At 35.6% G+C, this 26,416-nt stretch overlaps 1 protein-coding gene across 3 annotated transcripts in view; it reads left to right on the top strand.

The window, feature by feature from the left end:
* TET1 (tet methylcytosine dioxygenase 1) overlaps positions 1-26,416 on the top strand; it is a 137,442-nt gene that overhangs the window by 102,073 nt on the left and 8,953 nt on the right. For 2 of the 3 annotated variants that reach the window (XM_018042482.1, XM_018042481.1), the window contains exons 7-12: positions 13,177-13,388; positions 17,032-17,182; positions 17,525-17,611; positions 20,982-21,071; positions 22,705-22,842; positions 25,793-26,141. In XM_018042482.1, coding sequence (XP_017897971.1) covers positions 13,177-13,388; positions 17,032-17,182; positions 17,525-17,611; positions 20,982-21,071; positions 22,705-22,842; positions 25,793-26,141 — 1,027 coding nt within the window. The remainder of the gene's footprint in view (positions 1-13,176; positions 13,389-17,031; positions 17,183-17,524; positions 17,612-20,981; positions 21,072-22,704; positions 22,843-25,792; positions 26,142-26,416) is intronic. The other variant, XM_018042483.1, reaches the window with a different exon arrangement.

Below are 26,416 nucleotides of genomic sequence, written 5' to 3'. Positions count from 1 at the left end.
GTCCATTGCGTAATGCCATGCAACCATCTTATCCTCTGTTGTCCCCTTCTCCTCCTGCCCTCAATCTTTCCCAGCATCAGGGTCTTTTCAAATGAGTCAGCTCTTTGCATCAGGTGGCCAAAGTATTAGAGTTTCAGCTTCAGCATCAGTCCTTCCAATGAAAACCCAGGACTGATCTCCTTTAAGATGGACTGGTTGAATCTTGCAGTCCAAGGGACTCTCAAGAGTTTCAACACCACTGATAGAATTTTTAGGTTGCATTGCAGAATTTATATATATATATGTAGTATTGCTTTAAACTTACTTTTCACCTTGCATAGTTTACATTTGTCCTGTATTTGATATTAAACATTAACCTAAATTTAGCATTTTGTGATTTCATGTGTTTTTTCGTGTGTGTGCAGACTTATGTGTGGTAATAGTGGTTGAATTCTTTTTTAGATATTTATTTGTTTATTTTTTATTTGGCTTCACGAGTCTCAGTTGCAGCATGTGGGATCTAGTTCCCTAATCAGGGATCCAATACAGGCCCCCTGCATTGTGAACATGGAGTTTTAGACACTGAACCACCATGGAAGTCCCTAGTGGTTGGATTTTATCCTACTTTTATCATGGTGCACTTGCCTTCTTTTCTTGAAGGGAGTTGTTAGGGTTAGGTCACACACAAGAAAGCCTAAAAACATATTCTAACTGGGATCAGAACTTTCTAAGCCAGTCTCACTATGTTTTGCCTTTGTTCGTAAAACAGTTTTAATCTTTTCTTCAAAATCTTTCTTCTTTACCAGGTAGTCTTGAACACTTTCCCGTAATTGTTAATTTTTGACAGACATTTCTAACTTTTCCTTCTGTCATTTTGTGTCTTGGCAGGGAGTAGTTATATCTTGTTATTCAGTAAATTTTGATGGAAAGGGCGATACAGTTTCCTTAATACACTAAGCTCTGTTAACTCCCTTTACTATAGATGACTCCAATGCTGAGAAATTCATACCAGGTCCAAGTTCATGGGTTGCCCCACCTAGGATTGTTATTAGTCAGTAGAGCAGGTGTGACAATGTGTACAACTGAATGGTTTATTGCTTACTTGGGTGTGAAGTGACCAGAGTTTTTAGGGTGTTTTGTAAATGAAGCTGATGTGTCTAAAGGTTTTTAAACCATCTTGCCTTGACTTATACACATATCTTCAAAGACTTCCCTTTTTATGAATTCCTTTTTTCCAAGATTTTGACTCTTACCTGCCTTGATTATTTTCAAGCTGCACCATGGTGCTGCTTATGTCTGTGCCCAGATCAGGCACTCTATGTGTATTACCGTGTCAGAATCATAAACAGGCAGTCATGGGCTGGCTACTTGTCTGCAAAATCTTGCTAATGTGAAAAATCCATTTAACACTTCAGTGATTAAAATTGGGCAAAAACCAGAGGGGTTGGTACTGACTTGCCTTTTCATTGTTCTTTCTTTTTTTGTTATAAAACATTTTTCTTCATTATTGTTTACCTGTGTAGGATTAGAACTACTTTTATGTTTGCTTACTTGCTTATAGTAAGATCAAATTGCCAGCGTCCATTGGATCAAAGAAAAAAGCAAGAGAGTTGCAGAAAAACATCTACTTCTGCTTTATTTACTACACCAAAGCCTTTGACTCTGTGGATCACAAGATATTCTGGGAAATTCTTAAAGAGATGGGAATACCTGAGAAATCTTTATGCAGGTCAAGAAGCAACAGTTAGAACCAGACCTGAAACAACGGACTGGTTCAAAATCGGGAAAGGAGTACGTCAAGGCTGTATATTGTCACCCTACTTATTTAATTTATATGCAGAGTACATCATTTGATATGCCTGGCTGAGTGAAGCAGAGAGAAATATCAATAATCTCATATATGCAGATGACACCTTCCTTATGGTAGAAGCAAAGAAGAAGTAAAGAGCCTCTTGATGAAAGTGAAAGAGGACAGTGAGAAAGTTGGCTTAAAACTCAACATTCAGAAAACTAAGATCATGTCATCTGGTCCTGTCACTTCATGGAAAATAGATGTAGAAACAATGAAAACAGTGACTGAGTTTATTTGGGGGGCTCCAAAATTACTGCAGATGGTGACTGCAGCCATGAAATTAAAAGCTGTTTGCTCCTTGGAAGAAAAGCTATGACCAACCTAGACAGTATATTAAAAAACAGAGACATTACTTTGGCAACAAAGTCCATCTAGTCAAAGCTATGGTTTTTCCAGTAGTTATGTATGGATGTGAAAGTTGGACTGTAAAGAAAGCTGAGCGCCGAAGAATTGATGCTTTTGAACTGTGGTTTTGGAGAAGACTCTTGAGAGTCCCTTGGACTGCAAGGAAGATCCAACCAGTACATCCTAAAGGAAATCAATCCTGAATATTCATTGGAAGAACTGATGCTGAATCTGAAACTCCAATACTTTTGCCACCAGATGCGAAGAATTGACTCATTTGAAAAGACCCTGATGCTGGGAAAGATTAAAGGCGGGAGGAGAAGAGGATGACAGAGGATGAGATGGTTGGCATCACCGACTCGATGGACATGAGTTTGAACAAGCTGTGGGAGTTGGTGACAGACAGGGAAGCCTGGTGTGCTACACTCCATGGGGTTGCACAGAGTGAGACACAACTGAGTGACTGAATTGAACTAATTGACTCGCTTATAGAATTCTTTTTTTTTTAAGGAAAGTTTTTATTGAACTATAAAATACACAAAACTACACAAATCATAAGTGTGCAGGCCACTGAAGTTTTAAAAAATCAAATCATCCAGGTTAAGAAATAAATCAGCACACCAGCCCCAGAACACTGCTCATGCATCTAATCACCACCACCCCTCCAAAAATGGGGTTGAAGTTCATTAGCTATAATATATAGGACATATTGAAATTATTTTTTTTTTACTTCTTATTTTTTACTGGGGCTTCCCTTGTAGCTCAGACTTTAAAGAATCTGCTGCGATGCAAGAGACCTGGTTTCAATCCCTGGGTCCGGAAGATCCCTGGGAGAAGGGAATGGCAACCCACTCCAATATTCTTGTCTGGAGAATTCCATGGACAGAGGAGCCTGGTGGGCTGCAGTCCGGGATCGCAAAGAGTTGAACACAGCTGAGCAACTAACCATAGCACATAGCCAATTTACAATGTGGTAGTTTCAGGTGAACAGTGAAGGGAAGGAAGAGAAGAAAGATTTAAGTGGTCTTAATCAGTGGATGATTTGGGGTTTGCAGAGGTAGGGATGGCCTCCATCATTTTGTATTGAAAATTTAACTGTAATTTTCTCTCATGGTTATGGATAAACTCAAAAAGTGATCTCTCTTGGGTAATGTAATCCACACTTGACATAAATGTTGCTTCTAGCTTTAACTATGGAGAAGGCAATGGCACCCCACTCCAGTACTCTTGCCTGGAAAATCCCATGGATGGAGGAGCCTGGTAGGCTGCAGTCCATGGGGTCACGAAGTGTTGGATACGACTGAGCGACTTCACTTTGATTTTTCACTTTCATGCATTGGAGAAGGAAATGGCAACCCACTCCAGTATTCTTGCCTAGTGAATTCCAGGGATGGGGGAGCCTGGTGGGCTGCTGTCTATGGGGTCGCACAGAGTCAGACACGACTGAAGCAACTTAGCAGCAGCAGCTTTAACTATAGTCTATTCTTCCGCAGAGCGCGGATTTTTGTTGGAGGAACCTAGTATGCAGGAACCTAGTTACCTTCGCATCTTTACTACTAAGGTTAATATTACAAGGACTGTTTAATTTCCTTTTTTTAAATTGTGAAATAAAAATAGGAGGACATACATATTCTTATCGCTGATTCACGTTGTTGTATGCTGGAAGCCAACACAATATTGCAAGGCAATTATCCTTCAATTAAAATTTTTTTTTTAATTTAAAAAGAACAATAAAATAAAAGTAAAATTAAATTCAATGTTAAATTCTACATGTAGAAAATGAAAACTCCTTATTAAATTAAATTTCAAAACAATTTAAAATTTTAAAACACATCTTAGTTTTCCCCTTTAGAGATAATGATAATGATTTTTAGCAATTTTGAGTATACCCAAGTGAAGAGTTAAGATGTTAAAAATTGGGTGCCTGCTGAAGCATTTAAGCAGAAGAGTGAAGTCAATATATTAATAATTATCCAACTTCCTAAATTTCAAAAATGTTTGATTAAGTGAACATAGGGTTTTTTTTTTTTTTTTTAGCAGAAACTACTCATGAGATTTTGCTTCTCTGCATACTGAAATCGAATATATAGCTCAATTCTTCAGGAGTGGTTTGAATTCACTATTAGAAATTACTTTTTTTTAAGGCATCAGAGAACTAGTTTAATGTAAGAAAAAAATTGTTGGAAATGGATAAATTTTTCCCAATTAAAAAAATTTTTAATTGGAAGATAATTGTTATACAAGGTTGTCTTGGTTTCACCATCACCAAATTCTTAATTCATGATAAAGAATAAATCTCTTTCTTATTGTTGAAAGAGTTAAATAGAAAAAATATACTAATCTACTGGTGAAAATCTATTTTGTTATCGTTAACTAGCAATTAAAAATAACTATCTTAAAAAAAATAAAAATAACTATCTTGATTAAATTTGTATTTGAACTAGTAAAATTAGGTTTCTTCATGTATTTATTAGCCATTTTTATTTCTTCTATGAATTCATTCTTCTTAGGCATTTTTTGTTGATTTTTTTTTAATTTTTGTAAATTATACTTTATCATATATTTGCCATTATCTCATACTAGATTTTCTTTTAGTGATCTGACTGTTATCTTAGTATGAAAGTGACAGTGTTAGCCGCTCAGTTTTGTCCTATTCTTTTGGACTGCAGCCTGCCTGGCTACTCTGTCCATGGAGTTCTCAGGCAAGAATGCTGGAGGGGTAGCCAGTCCCTTCTCCAGGGGAATCTTCTCTACCCAGGGATCGAACCCAAGTCTCCTGCATTTCAGGCAGATTCTTTACTGTCTGAGCCACGTGGGAAGACCTATTTTATAGGAGCTTGAAATGCTTAGCAGGTCAAACTTACGTCACTTAATACATGCCTTAAAGATTTTTCATCTTTATATAAAAATAGTGTCTCCCGTATTCTTATAATTTTATGTATTGATTTAGTATTTGGTTTTAAAAGCTTTTTTTTTTTTTTTTTAAATTTGCTTGCACCTCACTGAATGCAGAATCTTAGTTCCCAGACCAGGGATTGTTCTTGTGTCCTCTGCAGTGGAAACTTGGAGTCCTAATCACTGGACCACCAGGAAATTTGCCCCAGTTGTCTGTTGTTGGTCACTGACTCATTAGGGAAGACCATTCCTAGGCTGGTACTATGTTTTTTGTTATAGATTTGCAGAAAAGTTTTAAATTTCAAAGGACATTTATCTTTCATATGTAAAAGTCTTTTTCATGACTTAGTGTTCATTTATTCTTTCATATGAACTTTTAGAAACTAAGTATATATAGAATGGGGAATAGATTGGTAACTAAAATAAAATCTTTTAATGTCTGACCTTCCATCTAGGAACAACTTAATTAAGATTTACTTACATGCATTTCCCTTAAGATAATCCTCACAGCTATATTTAATTTAATGTTTAATTTAAGCTGTAGACCAAATTTCTATTTGATTATTGCTGGTATATATTAAACCTTTGAGCCTTCAAAATTTATAAGTAGCCACCTGTGTTATTCTCTTTAAAAATCCAATAAAGTTTTGCTTCTCTTGAGTTTCCTAGGAGGACTCAAATCTATATTTGTTTTTAAAATATGTTTTAAAAATCACCTTTAATTCTACTTTTCGGAAACAATAGTTTGATTAGCCTTTGTTCAGATATCTGCAGGTACCAGTAAATGTAGTAATTCTGACCCAACAAACACAATGCTATGTTTCCAAAAGAACAGTTATATAATTATTAGTCTATACTGTAAGGTAAATTAATGATTATATTGGAAGATAATTAAATGCAAACATACTATTCATAAACATTATGATTATTTTGTTGTTTGTGGAAAGCAAGACTATGTATATCTAAAATTCTCTGGATTTTGGAGTCAGGGGAATAAAATACTACTTAAGTAATTCCATTACCCGTGTAAATGTACTATGGCTAGAAGTCAAGCTTGACTGCTATGTAGAAACGGCCCTCCATTTTTGAGATTCTTTCCATTTTTTTTTCCATGTCTTAAGAATATTAAAAAGTTGTTACCTACAGCTTCTTCCTCATAAATTACAACAGTAACTTTGTTTCTCAGAGCAGTCTTTTCCCTCCAGAGTGGCCTTAAACCCTAGATGGTCAGAGGTTATTTAGACTATGACATCTGGTCCCATCACTTCATGGGAAATAGATGTGGAAACAGTGTCAGACTTTATTTTGGGGGGCTCCAAAATCACTGCAGATGGTAACTGCAGCCATGAAATTAAAAGATGCTTACTCCTTGGAAGGAAAGTTATGACCAACCTAGATAGCATATTCAAAAGCAGAGACATTACTTTGTCAACAAAGGTCTGTCTAGTCAAGGCTATGGTTTTTCCAGTAGTCATGTATGGATGTGAGAGTTGGACTGTGAAGAAAGCTGAGTGCCAAAGAATTGATGCTTTTGAACTGTGGTGTTGGAGAAGACTCTTGAGAGTCCCTTGGACTGCAAGGAGGTCCAACCAGTCCATTCTAAATGAGATCAGTCCTGGGATTTCTTTGGAAGGAATGATGCTAAAGCTGAAACTCCAGTACTTTGGCCACCTCATGTGAAGAGTTGACTCATTGGAAAAGACTGATGCTGGGAGGGATTGGCGGCAGGAGGAGAAGGGGACGACAGAGGATGAGATGGCTGGATGGCATCACTGACTCTATGGACGTGAGTTTGAGTAAACTCTGGGAGTTGGTGATGGACTGGGAGGCCTGGCATGCTGCAGTTCATGGGGTCGCAGAGTCGGACATGACTGAGCAACTGAACTAAACTGAACTGAGATTATCATTCTTGATCATGGTCTGTCATGCCTCAAGAGCTCCCGGTTTAGAATTTAAATAGGTTATGTCATCCAGACCACGTTAACAGAAATGGTTTAGAATGTACATTTCAGATCTGTACATAGATAGGCTGTTGAAGCAGAACAGCTGATAATCCAGAATAAGGGGACTCCATCATAGAAGTAGCTAGGAAATCTTTTCCTAATGATCATTAGACTGATCTTTTATCGCCACTTCTGGAGATACTCAGTACTATCCCAGTGATTACTACTGACACTTTAACTGCCAAAGAAAGTCTCAGTTCAGTTCAGTTCAGTTCAGTCGCTCAGCCGTGTCCGACTCTTTACGACCCCATGAATCACAGCGTGCCAGGCCTCCCTGTCCATCATCAACTCCTGGAGTTCACTCAGACTATCGTCCATCGAGTCGGTGATGCCATCCAGCCATCTCATCCTCCATCATCCCCTTCTCCTCCTGCCCCCAATCCCTCCCAGCATCAGAGTCTTTTCCAATGAGTCAACTCTTCACATGAGGTGTCCAAAGTACTGGAGTTTCAGCTTTAGCATCATTCCTTCCAAAGAAATCCCAGGACTGATCTCCTTCAGAATGGACTGGTTGGATCTCCCTGCAGTCCAAGAGACTCTCAAGAGTCTTCTCCAACACCACAGTTCAAAAGCATCAATTCTTCGGCGCTCAGCCTTCTTCACAGTCCAACTCTCACATCCATACGTGACCACTGGGAAAACCATAGCCTTGACTAGATCCTCAAAACCTTTCTGAAGCAGTTCAAACTATTGGTTCCACTCCCTTTTCTGGGAAGTTTCGCCTGGTTTCTAGGAGAGAAACAGGTTTCCCCCATCTCTTCACGATCTCAAGCCAGGCTGTCTATAATATACGCTCTTAGGTGATCTTGTTCATGACACATGATCTTGTTCGTGGCATCATCTATGTGCTAGTTAATCCCCTATCACTCGCCTGCTTGATAGGGGAGCAGAGAGGGAGGAATCGAAGAGCAACTTTTTGTGGTACAGGAAGGACTTTAATGAGCTGTTGACTTTGCGCTAGCTACATCTTAAAAACTGAACAAGAAGTTATCTCAGAAATTTAACCAATTATGTATATTAATTTAATGAAGGGAGTTTTATAATCTCAGGGTCCATTTGATAAGACTGCAAGTGGCAGAATTCTTAAACAACACCTTTATTTTGTAGACTGGTTTTCCAAAAATCTTAGAATTGCCATTGTATTGGCTTGGCCAAAAGGTTCTTTCAGGTTTTTCCATGTGATCTTACAGATAAACCTGAATGATTTTTTTTTTTTTTTTTTTGGCCAATCCAATACTAGCTTATTTCTGGTGGCAAACTATTTTTTTAGTTTTTTAGGAAGGGTAATATCCATGAGAGCTTTCCAAGTGGCGCAGTGGTAAAGAATCTGCCTGCCAATACAGGAGACTCAAGAGACGCTGGTTTGATCCCTGGGTCAGGAAGATCCCCTGGAATAGGAAATGGCTACCACTGCAGTATTCAGTATGGGATATGTTTTTAACACAAGTATTAAAAGAATGATGTTTCAAGTATGATGTTTCATATGATATAACACTTGTATGTCATGTAATATAAGACTATTAAAAAGTGACAGGACAGTAGTCATGAACATTATGTTACTCTTATTTTGGACACATCATTTACCATCTAAAGTGATTCTGGGGACTCCCTTGGAGGTCCAGTCATTAAGATTCCATGCTTTCAATGCAGGTGGCACAGGATTCCATCCCTAGAGAGGGAACTAAGATCCCATATGGTGCTTGGCCATGATAAATAAATAAAATAAAAAGCAAAGTGAATATGTTGTGAGACCCTGGCTTCGACCACTTACCAATTAATATTTTGCTCCAGTTACCAAAAAATGTGATTTTTGCCAAATGTTTTAAAATTTGGACTGTTTGTTGGGCTATTTCTGAAATGATAGATTCTGTCTTATTATTAGCATAACTTGTTTTTGAAATTTTTATAAAATCCAACCACATTGGGTTTTTGTGTTTTTTAACCATTCGTTCAACAAATATTTAATGAGAGTCTTCCATGAGCTGAGTTCTGTTCTCAGGATCCAAGTATGCATTAAAAAGGCAAAAAAATCTTAGTAGCTAATAGTTATTAGATCCTAGGTTTGTGCTACTATAGAAAAGTTAAGAAACTTGCTACAGTGTCATGAGCCAGTAAGTGACTAAGCAGTTTTGGGTTTTTGTTTTGAATTTAGATTCAAGTACACTATTTTAGTATAACATACATGCAGAAGACTTCAGAAATTCTTCGATCACAAGTTTTCTAAAGTGCACACACTTGTGTAACCAGCAGTGAATATTACATGCCCCTTGAATCACTCTCCTGCCCTCTACTGTTATTGATTAATCCTGTCTAATTTGAACCTTATGTAAATGCAGTCTTGCAGTATGTAGTCTTCTGCATACATCGACTCTTAAAACGTCATAATTGTGAGACTAAGCATTGTTTTTTGTAAATGTAGATAATTCTCATCTCATTGAGCTGTTCTCTGGTGGTTAATGCTTGGGTTGTTATCAGTTTGAGGTAGTCATGAATAGTGGTGCTGTCTTTGAAAGTTAAGTCGCTCAGTCGTGTCTGACTCTTTGCGACCCCGTGGACTGTAGCCCACCAGGCTCCTCCATCCATGGGATTCTCCAGGCAAGAATACTGGAGTGGGGTGCCATTTCCTTCTCCAGAGGATCTTCCTGACCCAGGGATCTAACCCAGGTCTCCTGCATTAGAGGCAGATGCTTTAACCTCTGAGCCACCAGGGAAGCCCTCTCATTGGGAAATACAAAAATATATTTCTGTTTGTTTTATACCTAGAAGTGGAATTGCTAGGAGATGGTGGGGGGGCATCGCATATGTGCAACTTGAATCAATACAGTTTTCCAACATGGTTATCTGTTTTTGCATTCTCATGAATATTGTACAAGTTGCTCTACGTCTTTCTCAACACGACATTTTCTTTTTCATTTCTTCCCTTCTTTTTTTTAAAAAAAATTGTGGTAAAATAGCAATAATAAAAAATTTACCATCTTAACCATTTTTGAGTGTATAGTTCAGTTTTAAACAGATTTCCCGAACGTTTTCTTGCAAATGAGAAATTCTATCTCCATTAAACAATTCTCTATTTTTCTATCACCCTTGCCCCTAACACCATTCTAGTTTATGTTTCTATGAATTTGACTTCTTTAGATAACTCATAAAATGTTTGTTTTTTCATGACTGTTTTATTTCATTTTGAATTATGTCCTTAAGGTTAATTCATTTGCAGTGTGTGACAGGATTTCCTTCCTTTGTGTCTATTCCATTGTGTGCATATACAATATTTTGTTTAGCCTTTCATCTATTGATAACCATTTGGGTCACTTTTACCTCAGGGCTCTTGTGAATAATGATGAAATGGACATGGGAATGCAAAGATTTGTTTCAGACTTCATTTTCATTTCTTTCTGGTATATATTCAGAAGTGGAATTGCTAGATCATATGATTGATGGTTCTAGTTTTAAGTTTTTGAGGAACTTCATACTGTTTTGCATGGCAGTTAAACCATTTTAAAACCCCATTCACATGTGTAGTGCTTTTGAATTTTTTTATTTTGCCAGATGACTAATAATGTTGAGCATATTTTCATATGCTCATCATCTGTTTGGATGTTGTCTTGTGTGTGTTTGTTTTTTTAACTTTCTTGGCCAGTTTTCTGTTTTGCTTTTATTACTCATTTGAGGAAGTTCTTTATATATTTTGGGTAAGAATAGTTTGTTGTTTATATATATCGCAGATATGCCTCCCATGGTATTGATTGCTTTTATGCTTTCTTAATCTTTTATTAGTTAATATTTATGATGAACAAGAGTTCTTAATATATTCCAATTTCTTAACATTTTCCTTTATAATTATTAAATTTGGTGATCTGTTTTAAAATATTATATCCACTCCAAGGTCATGAAGGTATTTTCTTCTAAAAACTTAATGTTTTATCTTTTATAGTTAGATCTACAGTATAATTTGTTACTGGTGTGAATTAGGCATGAAGATTCATTCCCCCCCCACCCCATATGGATGTCTGTCCACTACAATTTATGGCGAAGATTCCTTTTTGCATTGGACTGCAGTGTCATTTGTCATAGTCAAGTGACCACACATATATGGCTCTCCTGCTTTCTGTTTTATTCCATTGATCTCCTTATCTGTCACCAGTACTAAACTGTCTTAATTATCATATCTCTGCAATCAGTCTTGCTACCTGATTAATCATTTTTTCTGTCTTTGTTCCTTTTTTTCCACTTCTTGGTCCTTTGCATTTACATGTAAACTTTCCAAAATCTTTGTCCATTTCCATGCCCAAACAAAACTAATTCTAGTAGGACTTTGATTGCAATTGTATCAAATCTAGCAACAAACTCTGGGGCAATTAATATAATTATAATAATTTCTATTCCATGAAAATAGTATATCCATTTATTTAGGTCTTTAATTTCTTTCAATAATATTTCTAAAATTTTCAAACATTTCATACAAGTTTAATATTTGTCTTACTCTGATTAGACTACTAGAGGAAATACCAGAATGGATGGCTTCTAAACAGGAAATTCATTTCTCACACTTCTGTGGTTTTTAAGTTGAGGATCAGGGTGCCAGCATGATTGGTGGGTCCTTTTTCTCCCTGTGTCTTCAAAAGGTAGAAGGAGCTAACGAGACAAAAGGGTCTCTTATAAGAACACTGATGCCATTAGTGAGAACTTCCTCCTCATGACCTAATCATCTCCATCTCCCAGAGGCTCTATTAATACCATTGCTTAGATTGAGCATTCATTATTTGAATTTTGAGTGAACATAAATATCCATAACATAGTGATACTTAAGCAGCTTATTGAAACTTTTAGAGACTCATTATGCTTAATTTTCTTTCATTCACTGAAAGAGCTATGGAAGATCTAGAAAAGGCACAAATACAATGAATAAATAGCTTTTTAGCATTTCTTACACAAAGACTCTGACTATAACTTTGTTGGTTTGACAGCATGAAGATTATCTGGTGTGACTTTGTTTGATACAATATCATTTTGCATTTGAGCTTATTTGGAAGCAAATGTATTTTTTGGCTGTAAAAGGACATAAAAACATAGAAAAAATTTTTAATGTAAATAATTGTGTTTAGGGGGAAGGTCCTAAAGCCAACTCTACTCAAGGGATGCCTTGGTAGCAATGATTGTTAACCATCTGGAGTGACAGAAGAAAGTGATATTGGGTAACTAACATCTTAAGAAGTTTCATCTCAAGTTTTTGTAATATTATAGCAACAAAATGGAATATTAATTATGCTATTGGGTGCTCCATTGTCGTCACAGGGGTGGGCAGTTTCATCGTTTACTGATTACATACTGATTGATCTAATTAGTCTGTAATTTGTGATATATGGAAGGAGTTTTAAGCATAGTAATTAAATCTAATTAACAAAAGTAAACACTAGGACCACTGGACAGTATTTTAAATACTTAGGAATCTGTTTTTAGCTACCCATGTGTATGATGCAGTGTAAAAAAAATGGTTAAATATTCAAAATTACTTATAATTTGTATTCTCTGTCAGCTGGAACATCTTAATCTTAAGATGGGTATGATAACTATCTGTGGGTGCATGGGGAAAAATTGCAGGATTATTGCTTTATGTACATATGAATTGTTTTTTATATGGCAAAACCATTTGCCCAAGGCAAATATCCATAATTTTTCTCAGATGCTAAATATCAGTGCTCAGAGTTTATTTTTAATGTTGGGAGTACTAGGCTATTTCCATTTAGCTAGATTTGTGCACTTGTGGCAATTATGGAAGAGCAGATGAGTTAATTAGGCTCTTTTCCATGGGATTCTCTGTTGTCTGTTTTGCAATACTGTGTCAACAGTGAAATAAAACACAAACTGTTTCGACAGATTTCTGTTCAGCCTGTTGTTTGTTAGTCAAGTAACCTTGGATACCCTGTGATGAGTTGTATGGAGGCAGCTAGTCTAACAACTAAAGGCCTTACAGGCGTCAATGCTTTAAGAAATAGTAAGTTTAGAAAACTAGAATGTAGTGATGAAGAACTTTAAAAGCAATATCTACTGCATTTGACATTAGGTTTCTTGTTTTCCATAAATGTATACATTCTGTTTTGGCAGGTTTTAAGAAGAAGCAGCGACGAAGAGAAAGTTCTTTGTCTGGTTCGACAGCGCACAGGCCACCACTGTCCAACAGCTGTGATGGTGGTGCTCATCATGGTATGGGACGGCATTCCTCTCCCGATGGCTGACAAACTGTATTCACAGCTTACCGAGAGTCTCAAGTCATACAATGGTCATCCCACAGACCGAAGATGCACGCTCAATGAAAAGTAATCAAATCTGTTTTATACTGTTTTAACATCAGTTTTATATCTTGTTAAATTGACTACCGAGTAATAGACATATATATATTATAGATGAGGACAGAATTTTAGGTATTATGCAACTGGAAAGAATGAACATTGCTTAAAAGGGAGACTGTTTTTCAGAGTGAGTTACGGCCATTTTAGGATATTCTCCTTAATTCTTTCTTTGTTTCCATTTTGACACCTGATCCTTCTCAGCCCTGGAGTCTGAAAGAGAGAGATTTTTCTATAAAGGATCAGCTCCTCCATAGGAATTGTACCATTTTCCATTTTCTTTAGCAATGTACGGGAATATCTGTTTTTCTATAGCTTTCATTGTAGTCAAACTTGATTTTTGCCCATTTAATAGGGGATGCTGCTGCTGCTAAGTCGCGTCAGTCGTGTGTGACTCTGTCTAACCACATAGACGGCAGATCACCAGGCTCCTCCGTCCCTGGGTTTCTCCAGGCAAGAGCACTGGAGTGGGTTGCCATTTGCTTCTCCAATGCATAAAAGTGAAAAGTGAAAGTGAAGTTGCTCAGTCGTGTCCAACTCTTCACGACCCCATGGTCCAACCCCATAGACGGCAGACCACCAGGCTCCTCCGTCCATGGGATTCCCCAGGCAAAAGTACTGGAGTGGGTTGCCATTGCCTTCTCTGATGAATGTCTTCAATTTCTTTTGATTTGCATTTTTCATATTATGACTGAATATTTTTTCATATGGTAAGAGTATCTGCTATTTGTTCTTTAGTTTTTTAATTTCACTGAAGTATGGTTGATTCACAATATGTGTTAATTTCAACTGTACAGCAAATTTACTTAGTTTTGTATGTTCCGTTCAGTTCAGTCGCTCAGTTGTGTCTGACTCTTTGTAACACCATGGATTGCAGCACTCCAGGCCCCCCCGCACCCGGTCTCCCGGAGTTGACTCAAAACTCATGTCCATTGAGTTGGTGATGCCATCCAACCATCTCATTCTCTGCTGTTCCCTTCTCCTCCCACCTTCAATCTTTCCCAGCATCAGGGTCTTTTCAAATGAGTCAGTTCTTTGCATCAGGTGGCCAAAATATTGGAGTTTCAGCTTCAGCATCAGTCCTTCCAATGAATATTCAGGACTGTTTTCCTTTAGGACTGACAGGTTGGATCTCCTTGCAGTCCCAGGGACTTTTTAAAAATGTAACTTATTATATCTCTTTTCCCTTACTGTTTCTGAATTTTAAGTGATATTTAAGACCATTTTTCTTTCACACGAGCTCTAGAATAATTCACCCATATTTTCTTTTATTTCCTGTTGAAATGAGAAATTTTTAAAACAGAAATCCTTTAAGATTTATGCTAGACAGAAGTGAGAAGAAGGGATCCATTTCTATTCTTTTTTCCATTTATCACAACTCTACTTGCTAAAGAGTTCTTTTTTCCCCTTTGACTTGAAATACTAAATTTATACAAAAATCAAATCCTCTTTCTTATGAATTCTGTATATTATAGAGGCATTATACATTTTAATATTTAGTAAGACTAGCTCACCATTCTTGTTTTTTCAAGTCTTTTTAAAAAAGTTTCTGCTTTCAAATGAACTTCATAATCAATTTGTCTAGTTTTAAGATAAATCTAATGGTATTTTTAATGGGATTATATTAAATTAGAATAAACAGACATCATTCTGATGTTGAATCTTACAATCCCATTAACAGATTTTTCATTTGTTCAAGTGTTTGTGTTCTTCAACAGTGTTTTGTATGGTTTTCCTCAAAAAGTTCTCTTTTTTAACAAAAGAAACATCATTATATAAATTATAAAATATCCCCTCTCTAACCTCCTCACAGGATTGTTTGTATATCTTCCAGAGTACTTTTTTTATGCTTAAAATCATTTCATTATCCTTTTTATTATTTTTCTAATACCAATAAATATGTATACATAATTTTTCTATTTTATTATGTGGCTTCATAATAATAATACCTCTAATATAAAGAAACTATTGTAAATTGTGTACATATAAGCTTACTTTTCCCAATAATTCATAAGTAAGTTTTATGCTATTTTACTCAATGTAGATCCAGCCTATTTTTAAAAAATTTATATTTACAGAAATGATGTAAGAATACTTCAGTGAATTCTTATACACCCCTTACCTTACCTATTTGTGGAATCATTATTTCTAATTCCACAAATAATCACACAATACACATAAGTTTACATGTCATTATTATTACTGCTTTTTTCTATACTTTCTTCTGGATAATTTGTGAAGTAATTGCAAATTTTACTTCTAAATAATACTTCAGAGAATGAGGTACAGTGCAATTATCAAAACCAGGTACCAAGTACCAGTACAATTATCAAAACCAGGCTATTTCACTTGGATAAAATGCTATTTTCTAATTTAAATATCATCTACTTTCCTATAATGTACTGCATACTAATTTTCTCCCACCCAGGATTTGATGGAATAAGTTATTTTGTCTTTTGGGTTCCTTGATACTTATATCTGTCTTTTTTCAGTGTTTCGTAGCACTGTGTTTTTGAAAGGGACAAGATAATTTTGCAAACTGTTGCTCAATTTTTGATTGTCTTCCTAATTCAATTCAGGAATTATTGGCAAAAATACTACATTCAGTTCATAATATTAAGAGCTATTTTAAAGTCTTTTTGTCTCATTATCTGTGATGTTGACTGTTGAGGAGCCAATTTTAGGTCTCATAGTTAATAGCTAAACTACATTCTCAGTTCAGGAAGATCCCCTGGAGATCCCCAGGGAAGCCAGTATTCTTCTTTTCCCAGTGGTTCAGATGTAAAGAATCCGCCTGCAATGCAGGAGACCTGGGTTTGATCCCTGGGTTGGGAAGATCCCCTGGAAGAAGGCATGGCAACCCACTCCAGTATTCTTGCCTGGAGAATCCCAGTGGACAGGGGAGCCTGGTGGCCTGCAGTCCGTGGGGTCGCAAAGAGTTGGGCATGACGGAGCAACTAAACACTGCACATTTTTCTACTTTTTTGACTTCTTTGAAATTCTGCAATTTAAAGTTTCTCTTCTTTGATACTCTTTGCATCTCATTTTTTTCTTTTCAAGTAATTGTAGTCTTTTGCTCCCTTTAAAGTATATATTTTATCTTAGTGAAAATTAGAATAATTGAACTATTCCTCCTTCGTATTTAGCATTTTCCTGACTTTCACAATTAAATATAGTTTTGATTTCAAATTTCTATATTCTTTTATTTATCATTTTTCAAAAATGTATTTTTTAATTGCTTGTATTTTTAAGTCCAATGAGGTGCTGTAATTTTCAAATTCTGATAGGAAACTGATCTATGATTAAAATCCAGGCCCTTTATTTCCTTACCTTGGATATCTCCAAATCAAACAAGGTTATGTATATTTCAGATCTGTATGGTTCTTGCCTTTTATTGGATTTACAATCTTGAACAAACATTTTAATTGAAGCTTTAGTTACATTCAAGTATTATTAGCTTAACACTACCTTAGATAAAAAATGTAATGAAATAGGTATATTAAAATAATTTCATTATCCATCCTTGCTTCTATACATATATGAACCTGAAATGTTCTGTTTGAGGTATTATCCTACTTTATCAGTTCATTCCCTTGCAATTATCATCTTACAGTCGTACCTGTACATGTCAAGGAATTGATCCAGAGACTTGTGGAGCTTCCTTCTCTTTTGGCTGTTCATGGAGTATGTATTTCAATGGCTGCAAATTTGGTAGAAGCCCAAGTCCTAGAAGATTTAGAATTGATCCAAGTTCTCCCTTACACGTAAGTGTCCTTTTTACTTATGAATTACACTTATTAATATATAAGTACATTTCTTTAAAAATTTTTTAAATTGTAAAAAATTAATATTAGAACGTAGTGACAAAATAGTAACTATATGTGTCTATATATATATATAAGAAAATAGTTTAAAATTCTAAATAATGTAGGTAAAATCTTTAATTATCAACCCAAATTCCGATTGTCCCTGACTCCCTCCTTCCCTCACCCTAAAGAGAATCACTGTTAAAAAAAAACCTAGAATTTTATACCCAGCCAAAGTAGGAACAATGAATAAAGCTATTTGCCAACATTTCAAAGACTCAGTAAGTTTACTACCCACAGCACTACTATGAAAGAATTACTAAAGGACGTAATCCAGAAAGAAGATATATGAAACCGGAACCAATCTGTCCGGAACACGAGGCCATGGTGAGCAAAGAAATTAGTCAACCTTATTGTTAAGTTTAAATTAAATAAGTTGAGTACTTACATTTTTTAATTGAAATAACAACCTATAAGTATAATTCAATACTCTTCTCAAATCAGGGGTGGGTAGGCAATGGGAGGGGGTGGGGCACCTATATAAATTAAGCGTGGCAATGTTTCATGATTTGTTTGGAGTGGGGAGATTTTAGATAGTGATTAACTCCAAGATCAGTGTTTTTCAAGCTTTGTGCTGTGACCAAGAGTATAAAAATATTTTATACTACAAGTAACTATTTGGAAAAATATATCTTCAAATGAATAGATAAAACTATCACAGAATAACATTTAGCCTTATTACATATAACAAAAATAATATTTAAGTATTAAAAGTTAATATCTGATAGTTATTGCTGAGGATCACTATGATGTGGCAAAAACATTTTTTTAAATAAAATTTCATTTCTTTAAATTCTAGTTTTGACCTACCAAACTGAATTCTTAGCCCGCTAAAGAGTCATGTCCCACAGCTTGGAAAATACTGCTCTAAATATTGTCAGAAAAACGTATTTGAGAAGTGTATATTTAAAAATTTTTAGATGACTACAAATATAATTTATAACCTTTGAACTAGTTGTGGAAAACCATTCATCAGTCAGCAAGGTTAGTTTAAAAAGTCTAACTGAGATATAAGATAATATCTAATTGGGATATAAGATAAATAGGAAACACAAAATAAAGCAGCAGAAATTACTCTAATTGTATCTATAATACAAGGAATGTAACATCTTTCAGGAAAGCTCAGAATAAGTAAATAATCCCTTTCAAGAGTAATCAAAATTATTTGTTTTCTCTAGAGTTCCCATCTACTGTAATAAAAGAGGGAAATCACGCTAAAGAGCACTGTCTTTTGCAGATAAAATACCTTAGAAGAAATCAAACAAGTTTATGAGACCTTTAGGGAGAAAACTATACATATAAAATATGTATAGGACATATAAAATACCTAATAATGAGAAGGTAACATGTTCAAAGATCAGAATATTAGATAATGAGATGTGAATTCTTCCTTAAAATAAACGTTAAAAAGTTAATTTTTTCTAAATAATTATCTAATGAAGATGCTATATTCTATAACACTCATATATTAAATGGATGATCAGTTTTTGCTTATGGTTATTATTAACAATGAGTAATGTTTATGTAGTGTTTATAATACAGGAAGAAGCATTCCTCTTTTCAGGAACTGAGAAAAGACCACTGTAAAGCTCAGCAGGCTAGGGAAAGTGAGGTGCATATAGTCGCCTTTAAGAATATGGGGGAGATCATTGAAGAATGTTAAAGCAGAGAGTAATATAATGATACCTTTTTTTTTTTTTTTTTAATGGGATGTCTGTGGCTGCTCTGTGGACTGGAGTTAGCCAAGAGTTGATTTAGCAAGATAGGCTAGCTATTAGAATAGTCCAAAGAAGGGATAGTAGTGACTTAGAATATGGTTGTGAGAGAAGAAACGATAAGTAGTAGTTCTGGACTGGTTGTTAAAACTAGGCGCTATTCTTTGACTAAGGGTGTGGTGAAGCAAGACTAGGTTTATAGAGAAGACAGATTATCGATCCAGTTTGGATGCACTGGCTTGGAGATTCCTAAGAGAAATCCAAATGAGGCTGTCTGGTCATTGATAAGAACCTCAGGGTTAGTATGTGATCCAGGTGGTAGTTGTAGGCATTGATGTGGAGGTGGTGACCCGATAGATAAGGTATAGGCTGAGAAGGGCAGAGGGATGTAGAGCGTGAGCCCCATTATGTAAAGATCTAATAGGAGATCTCCAATACACCCACTTACTCTAATGAAACAGTTAGAAAGTAAGGATTTTTATGATATGGATAAAGAACCTGCATTCAACAATAATCATCTATTTAAGTTTTAATTTTTTCTATTTACCTGCTTTATTTCATTTGTATGAAATGTTAGTTCATAAGATAAAAAATTGCCCAATCTGACTAGTGACACTGAATGATTCATAACATTCTTCTAGCAATAAAACACAATTTACCTTACCCAATATCTCAAGTGCAATAAAATATAATAAAGTCTTTTTAAGTAGCCATTTAAATAGTAATTCTGAAGTTTTCCTCAAATTATGTGTCAGTATAGCCAGGAAGGATTTTTTTTTTTTTTTTGTCAGTAGTCTGACCTCCCTGACTATATTTATTAAGCTACATTAAGTAACAGATATGTAAATAGACAGATGAAGAGAAGAAAGCAATTTAGATATAGACCCTATGTATATGAATTTCCTTTTCAATGAACACACCAACTGAAATGAGTAGGAAACTAAAAGGATTATCACTGGTGCTTTGCAGTTGCCAAGACTGAGTCTTGTTATAAAGCACTCAAGAATTAACTTCCCATGTCTACATTGCTATGTGGCTTTGGTTTTTATAATAGTTTGCTGCACCAGAGGTGAACTGATCCACAGGAAGGTTTTCCTTCCTCATCTACCAGATCATAGATGAGACAGACACCTTCAAACCTCTGAAGCCCTTCATTGCTGTCAGTTCATCACTTGTCTTTTGTGACTGACCATTTATCAGTCTCTGATTTGATTTAGGATACAATCTCTGAAAAACTATCACAATGTTTTTCCAGCTAATGTTACTAAAGTCTCCTTTCTCTCCTCCATGCCTCGTTCTGTCATCAGTGGCATTTTTACTACTCTTGTTATGACAGTTTTCCTTCGAAAAAAGTCTTACATGTTTCTACTATCATTAGACTCCAGAATCTTGATAAAGTGTTAAGGCTTCTCCACAATTCTATCAAATCTTCCTCAGTTTGTAGACATTACTGTGTAGAAAAGAAAACACTGGATTTAGACAGCCTATTGCCTACTTATTATATTTGAAGCTCTTAGCACGGGGATCTGATACACAGTATGTGCCTTATATGTGTTGCTCTCCCATCTCTGTTATAAAACCTTGTTTCTCTGTAAGAATTCTTCCACATCTCCACTTGCCACCAGGAAAGTTGTCTTGATTTACTTCAAGTGCCCTCTACTATTGAATAAATATAAAATGTGGTTCTTGTTTTGACGTGAGCAGCTTTGTAACTTACCTCTAACATCAGTTAGATTTCTCATTAGCTGATAACATAGACTTCTAATTTCAAAAGACTAAATCTAAGCATAACAATGACTAATAATTTAGATTTTATGGTAGCAATCATGTCATTTTCTATGGTAGCTTATCAGGGTAAGTATGAACTGTGCACCAACAACGAACATATCAGCAATGAGGTATAATTCATTTTCATATGTTATATAAATTCATCACTCGTATGTAATTATGAAACAACTTTTATGGACTGTCTTTTCCTATAGGAAAAAAACCTTGAAGATAATTTACAGAGTTTGGCTACAGAATTAGCTCCAATTTATAAGCAGTATGCTCCAGCTGCTTATCAAAACCAGGTATGTTTTGGGACCTTATATAGAGCTTTTAAACATGGTTGAAATTTACGTCTAAACAATGTCCTTGTTAACAGAAATTGTTTTTTAAATTTTACCTCAATGTAGATCTTTATTGACAGTTTTAAAAATTATCTAGTGTTTTTTAAAAACAGTATTATGGCAATTGAGGACTTCCCTGATGGCTCAGATGGTAAAGTGTCTACCTGCAGAAAAAGAGATCTGGGTTTGATCCATAGGTTGACAAGATCCCCTGGAGAAGGAAATGGCAACCTACTCTAGTACTCTTGCCTGGAAAATCCCATGGCCAGAGGAATCTGGTAGGGTATGGTCCTTGGGATTGCAAAGAGTAGGAAAGGACTGAGCAACTTCACTTTCACTTTCTTTTCGTGGCAATTGAATTAAATATCCACAATGAGATTTAATTAAATTGGGAAGTGGGGGAGATCAGAAGATATTAGCCAAGGGGTACAAACTCGCAGCAATAAGATAAGATCTGGTGCACAGCTTGTTGGCTATATTTAATAATATTATATTATACTTAAAAGTTTTAATTATGTCTTAAATACCTCTACACACCAAAAAATTATAATTATGTTTAACTAACCTTATTGTGGTAATCATTTTGTAACATATACGTGTATCTAGTGATCACACTGTACACCTTAATCTTACATATGTTATGTATGTCAGTAATATCTCAGTAAAACTGAGGTGGGAAAACACATTTTTAAAAGAAAAGAAAAGGATAACCATATATTGGGAGAAAATAATGGTGAATCATATAGCAGACCAAGTAGAAATAAGTGTAAAATACTTTTTCAATGTAACCAGGGAATTCCTTGGTAGTCTGGTGGTTAGGATTCCTCACTTTCACTGCTGAGGGCAAAGGTTTTATCTCTGGTCAGGGAAATAAGATCCTGCAAACAGAGCAAGTAGGCCAAAAAGCAAACGAAAATGAAAAACATAACCAGGGGTGCATATTTTTTAAATATATGATAAAAATTCAAATATTTATTTGTATTATCATGAATAACAAGGTCTCTGCCCAATTCCATTTTATTTTTCATTTTATTTATTTATTTGCTTCTTTATTTATTTAGCTATGCCAGGTCCTGATTGCAGCACATGGGATCTTTGGTTTTACTTGCAGCATGTGGGGTATAATTCCCTGACCAGGAATCAAACCTGGCTTCCCTGCACTGGGAGCCTGGAGTCTTAGCCACTGGACCACCAGGGTGCCTCTCCAACCTTTCATTTTAAACAGTTACAAATTGCCTTTCTATACTGGTTTTATAGACCTTGAACACTGGATGCATGATCAAAGCACTATATTAGTCTTTTGTCCTGATGAAATATTTCAGGCTACTCTTCTTATTTATCCACCACTAAGTATTAGTGTCCTCCTATTGCCTTCAGTGATTGTCATTCTAATTCATGTACCCTCAAATTCTCTTTTTCTTTTCCTCAATTTCTTTACCCTTAATATTACTAAACTACACAATCACTATGATAATCCAAATCTCTGAAATAATAAGTGTAACTAAGTTATAAACTAGTCATAAAGTGATTTTTATCTTTATTGAAGGTGATTCTTTTTGTCTCTTAAAACTGTGGGTAATTCATTACTCTTCAGGTGGCGCTTGAACATATTGCCCGAGAATGTCGGCTTGGGAAGAAAGAAGGTCGTCCTTTCTCTGGGGTCACTGCTTGCCTAGACTTCTGTGCCCATCCCCACAGGGACATTCACAACATGAATAATGGGAGCACAGTGGTATGTACCTGGGTAGCTTTCAATTCTAAAGGCTCCATCAACATATTCTCAAGCTGAGGTCCTGATATCAACAGTGCTCCCCAAAAGTTATAGAACCAGCCTGATATATTTTTTTGAATGTCTCAAATTATATATTGTGGGAGGTTTTTTGGGATGGAGGAATACATGGTTATTCAAAGCTACCATTCTCTGCTATCAAACTGGTAGGTAGGAAGTTAAGCGAGTTAATGTTTCTTTTTTTGCCATCTGTTTGTTTTTCGCCCCACATCACGGGCTGCAGGATCTTAGTTCACTGACCAGGGATAGGACCCCATCTCCCTTGTACTGGAAATGTGGAGTCTTAACCACTGGACCACTAAGGAATTCCCCTGTATTTCAGGGGATTTGTGAGGGAACTGTGTGCCAAAATTTAAATGTTGGTTCTTAATACTAGTTTGTAGGAATATTTAGAAGAAATATTTGCACATATATGTGCTTGTTATGTTTACAACTATGGAAAACAATCACATGCTTATAGCATGAACTCGATCAAAATATATTTAAAGTAAGGAGAAGACCTCAGGAAAGATCATGCAGTAGTCCTTTTATATGGGAAATGAGTTTGCTTCAAGTAGATATCTTTTTACTCAGTAAAACAGAGAGTGATTGCCTCTATTTCTGAACTATACCAGTTTGGCCTCTTTGAAGACAGAGCTATGATTGTCCCACTTTGATTGATTGAAAGTGTACCATCTGATCCATCAAAATGCAGTCTTCCTTCCTTCTTTGGTCTGTGCAGTCTATCAGCAACAGATTAAGGAGCAAAAACAACTTTTTTTCTGTCTATCATGCGTTTTCGTGATGTTGACTCTGGTCTCTGAGACTAATGTTATTTTCAAATGTTGAAATTTTACAAATCCATCCCGATGAATCTTAGCTGAAGAATAATTCAACATCTTGCTTGGCTAGTACATTTTCCATGAGTTACTTCATTAGAGATAATTATTTGTGATCGGATTGGATTAGGTTGAGAATCAAACTAAGTTTTTGTTCCCCTTCTTTCTTATGTATTATTCAGTGCTTGATCTTTGTACTCCTCTTATTGCTCATGCAATGAGGCGCATACCTAGAACTTGGCATGATGCTAGATTTCCCCATCTCTGAAAATGTGAACTGAAAGTTTTCTGCCAACTCTTCTTCCTCCTTGTTTCCCTGGTCTTTGTAATTATGCTCCTGTCTTTGTCCCCTTCTTAGTCTCCCTGTGACCAAATAAATTGAAGTAAACATTTATAAATGAAATATTCTAATTCTAAAGATGATTATTTTTAAATTATTAACAAATTACACCAAAAAGAGTTCAGTGTTTCAGGCCTTGATGGTAAATGTGGCTGTAGATGTTTAGGAAGGCATGTGACTTTAAAAACCTTTAACATACTTTATCATCTGTATCCATCAAGTTCTATCAACTTGGAGAAATCAAATCTTGCCGTTTCCAGTCTTAGAACACTTTGCTGTCTTAGAAAGAGATCTTAGTTGTGGAAGAAATGTTTTAATGAAAAATAATGAGATCATTGGATATATTTTTGATGGGTCTTTAATGACATTTGAAAACTAATTACCATTAAAATATTAATTTATGATAAATATAATTTTATGTGCCAGAGTCAGGAATTTCCTACATTTCCCTGTACTTTCATTTCTCTACAATGAATAGAAAAACATAGAAAAAATTATATTTTCAGTTGGAGGATAACTGCTTTACATTACTGTGCTGGTTTCTGCCATACAGCAATACAAATCAGCCATAAGTAAACATAGGTTCTTTTCCTGTTGGGCCTCCCCCCCACCTCAAAAATAACTCATAAAGTAGAGAGAAGGCTGAGATTGGCTATATTCAAGACATCATTTTTGTTTTTTAAATTTATTGAGTTTTGGCTGTGCTGGTCTTCGTGGCTTTGCTCGTTATGGCTTTCTCTAGTTATGGCGATTGGCTGTTCTTGATTGCAGAGTGTGGCCTTCCCATCGCGGTGGCTTTTCCTGTTGTGGAACATGGGCTCTAAGCACGTGGGCTTTGCGTCTGCTTGGTGTCTGGAATCTTCCTGATTCCAGGGATCGAAGATGGTGTCCTCTACATTGGCAGGTGGCTTCTTATCCGCTGTACCACTGGGGAAGTCCAAGACCATATTTTCTTAAAAAGTCCTATATTACATCCAAGAAAAAGACAGACTTACTGTTATTAAACTCCTAACTAAAATCAAAATGGAGCAGAGCAATTATTTATCCAGATAAAATATTTCAGCTAATTTTTAAAAGTATTGGGGTATATAAGTCCTGCTAGAAAATGAGATCTCCTGGGCTTCTTTTGCTTCATTAATATCTGTCAATTTTTTTAATGAAGAAGAGAAAAAAAAAAACTTGACAAACAGGGCAGGGTAAAATATGTGTAGGTAAATTTCACTTACAAGCAGAAGTGAAAAAAATCATAGAGGAAATCACAGCAAATTAGAAAATTCCTCATGATTTAGGCACCTCTAACCAAGGAATGTGACATTATTCAAATAGTAAGAAATAGTGTGATTTGTAGCCTGAAGTAATATCTTTTATTTGTTGCTATTTAATATGATGATAGTGAACAATTCAGTAACTATTAACTGTGGAACAAGAAGAAATATAACAAGCCTTAATATTTAAAATATAAAATGCATAAACATGGATAATATGTACTTAGAAAATCAACTCAAAATTATACTGGTCTGCTTAAAAACAATTGATAAGTTACTCATTGAATATCATTGAGTAACAATATATAAACTATTTTTCCAAAATGAATTAACCTATCACAGTAACCAATTGAAAATAGTTCCCTTTCACAATGGCAACAATAAATAGGTAGGAATAACTAAGAAGGTAGGAATAACTGTGATGAATGTGCAGGATCTCTGGTTCCCATTTCATGTTTTCTTCCTATCAGGTCTGCACTTTAACACGAGAAGATAACCGCTCATTTGGTGTTATTCCTCAAGATGAGCAGCTGCATGTGCTTCCTCTTTATAAACTTTCAGACACAGATGAGTTTGGATCAAGGGAAGGAATGGAAGCCAAGATCAAATCTGGGGCCATCATGGTCCTTGCACCCCGCCAGAAAAAAAGAATGCGATTTACTCAACCCATTCCTCGTTCTGGGAAGAAGAGAGCAGCAATGATGACAGAGGTTCTGGCACATAAGATAAGGGCTGTGGAAAAGAAATTTATTCCTCGAATCAAGCGGAAGAATAATTCAATGACAAACAATAGTAAGGCTTCATCACTGCCCCTTTTAGGTAAGATTTATGGACTCTGATAATTTTCTGTCCGCAACTTTCATTAGCAGTTGCATTTGCAGTTGGCCTTTGCAGCTCCGTCTTTGCTGCTCTTTTGAGAATGAGGCATTATGAAAAGAAAACTTTAGATCAGATACCAGTCAATCCAATTAGCTAATTATTTTTATATAGTTCATTTAGAATTCAAAGAAGACACAGTATATTCCATATCCTTGCCAGAATTATAAGTCAACAAGAAAGTGACCTATCAGTATTTCTTGGTATTTTTTTTTCCC

This window comes from Capra hircus, chromosome 28 (assembly GCF_001704415.2).
Source record: "Capra hircus breed San Clemente chromosome 28, ASM170441v1, whole genome shotgun sequence".
In the NCBI taxonomy this organism is placed as follows: Eukaryota; Metazoa; Chordata; class Mammalia; order Artiodactyla; family Bovidae; genus Capra; species Capra hircus.
This window is presented reverse-complemented; position numbering and strand designations above follow the sequence as displayed.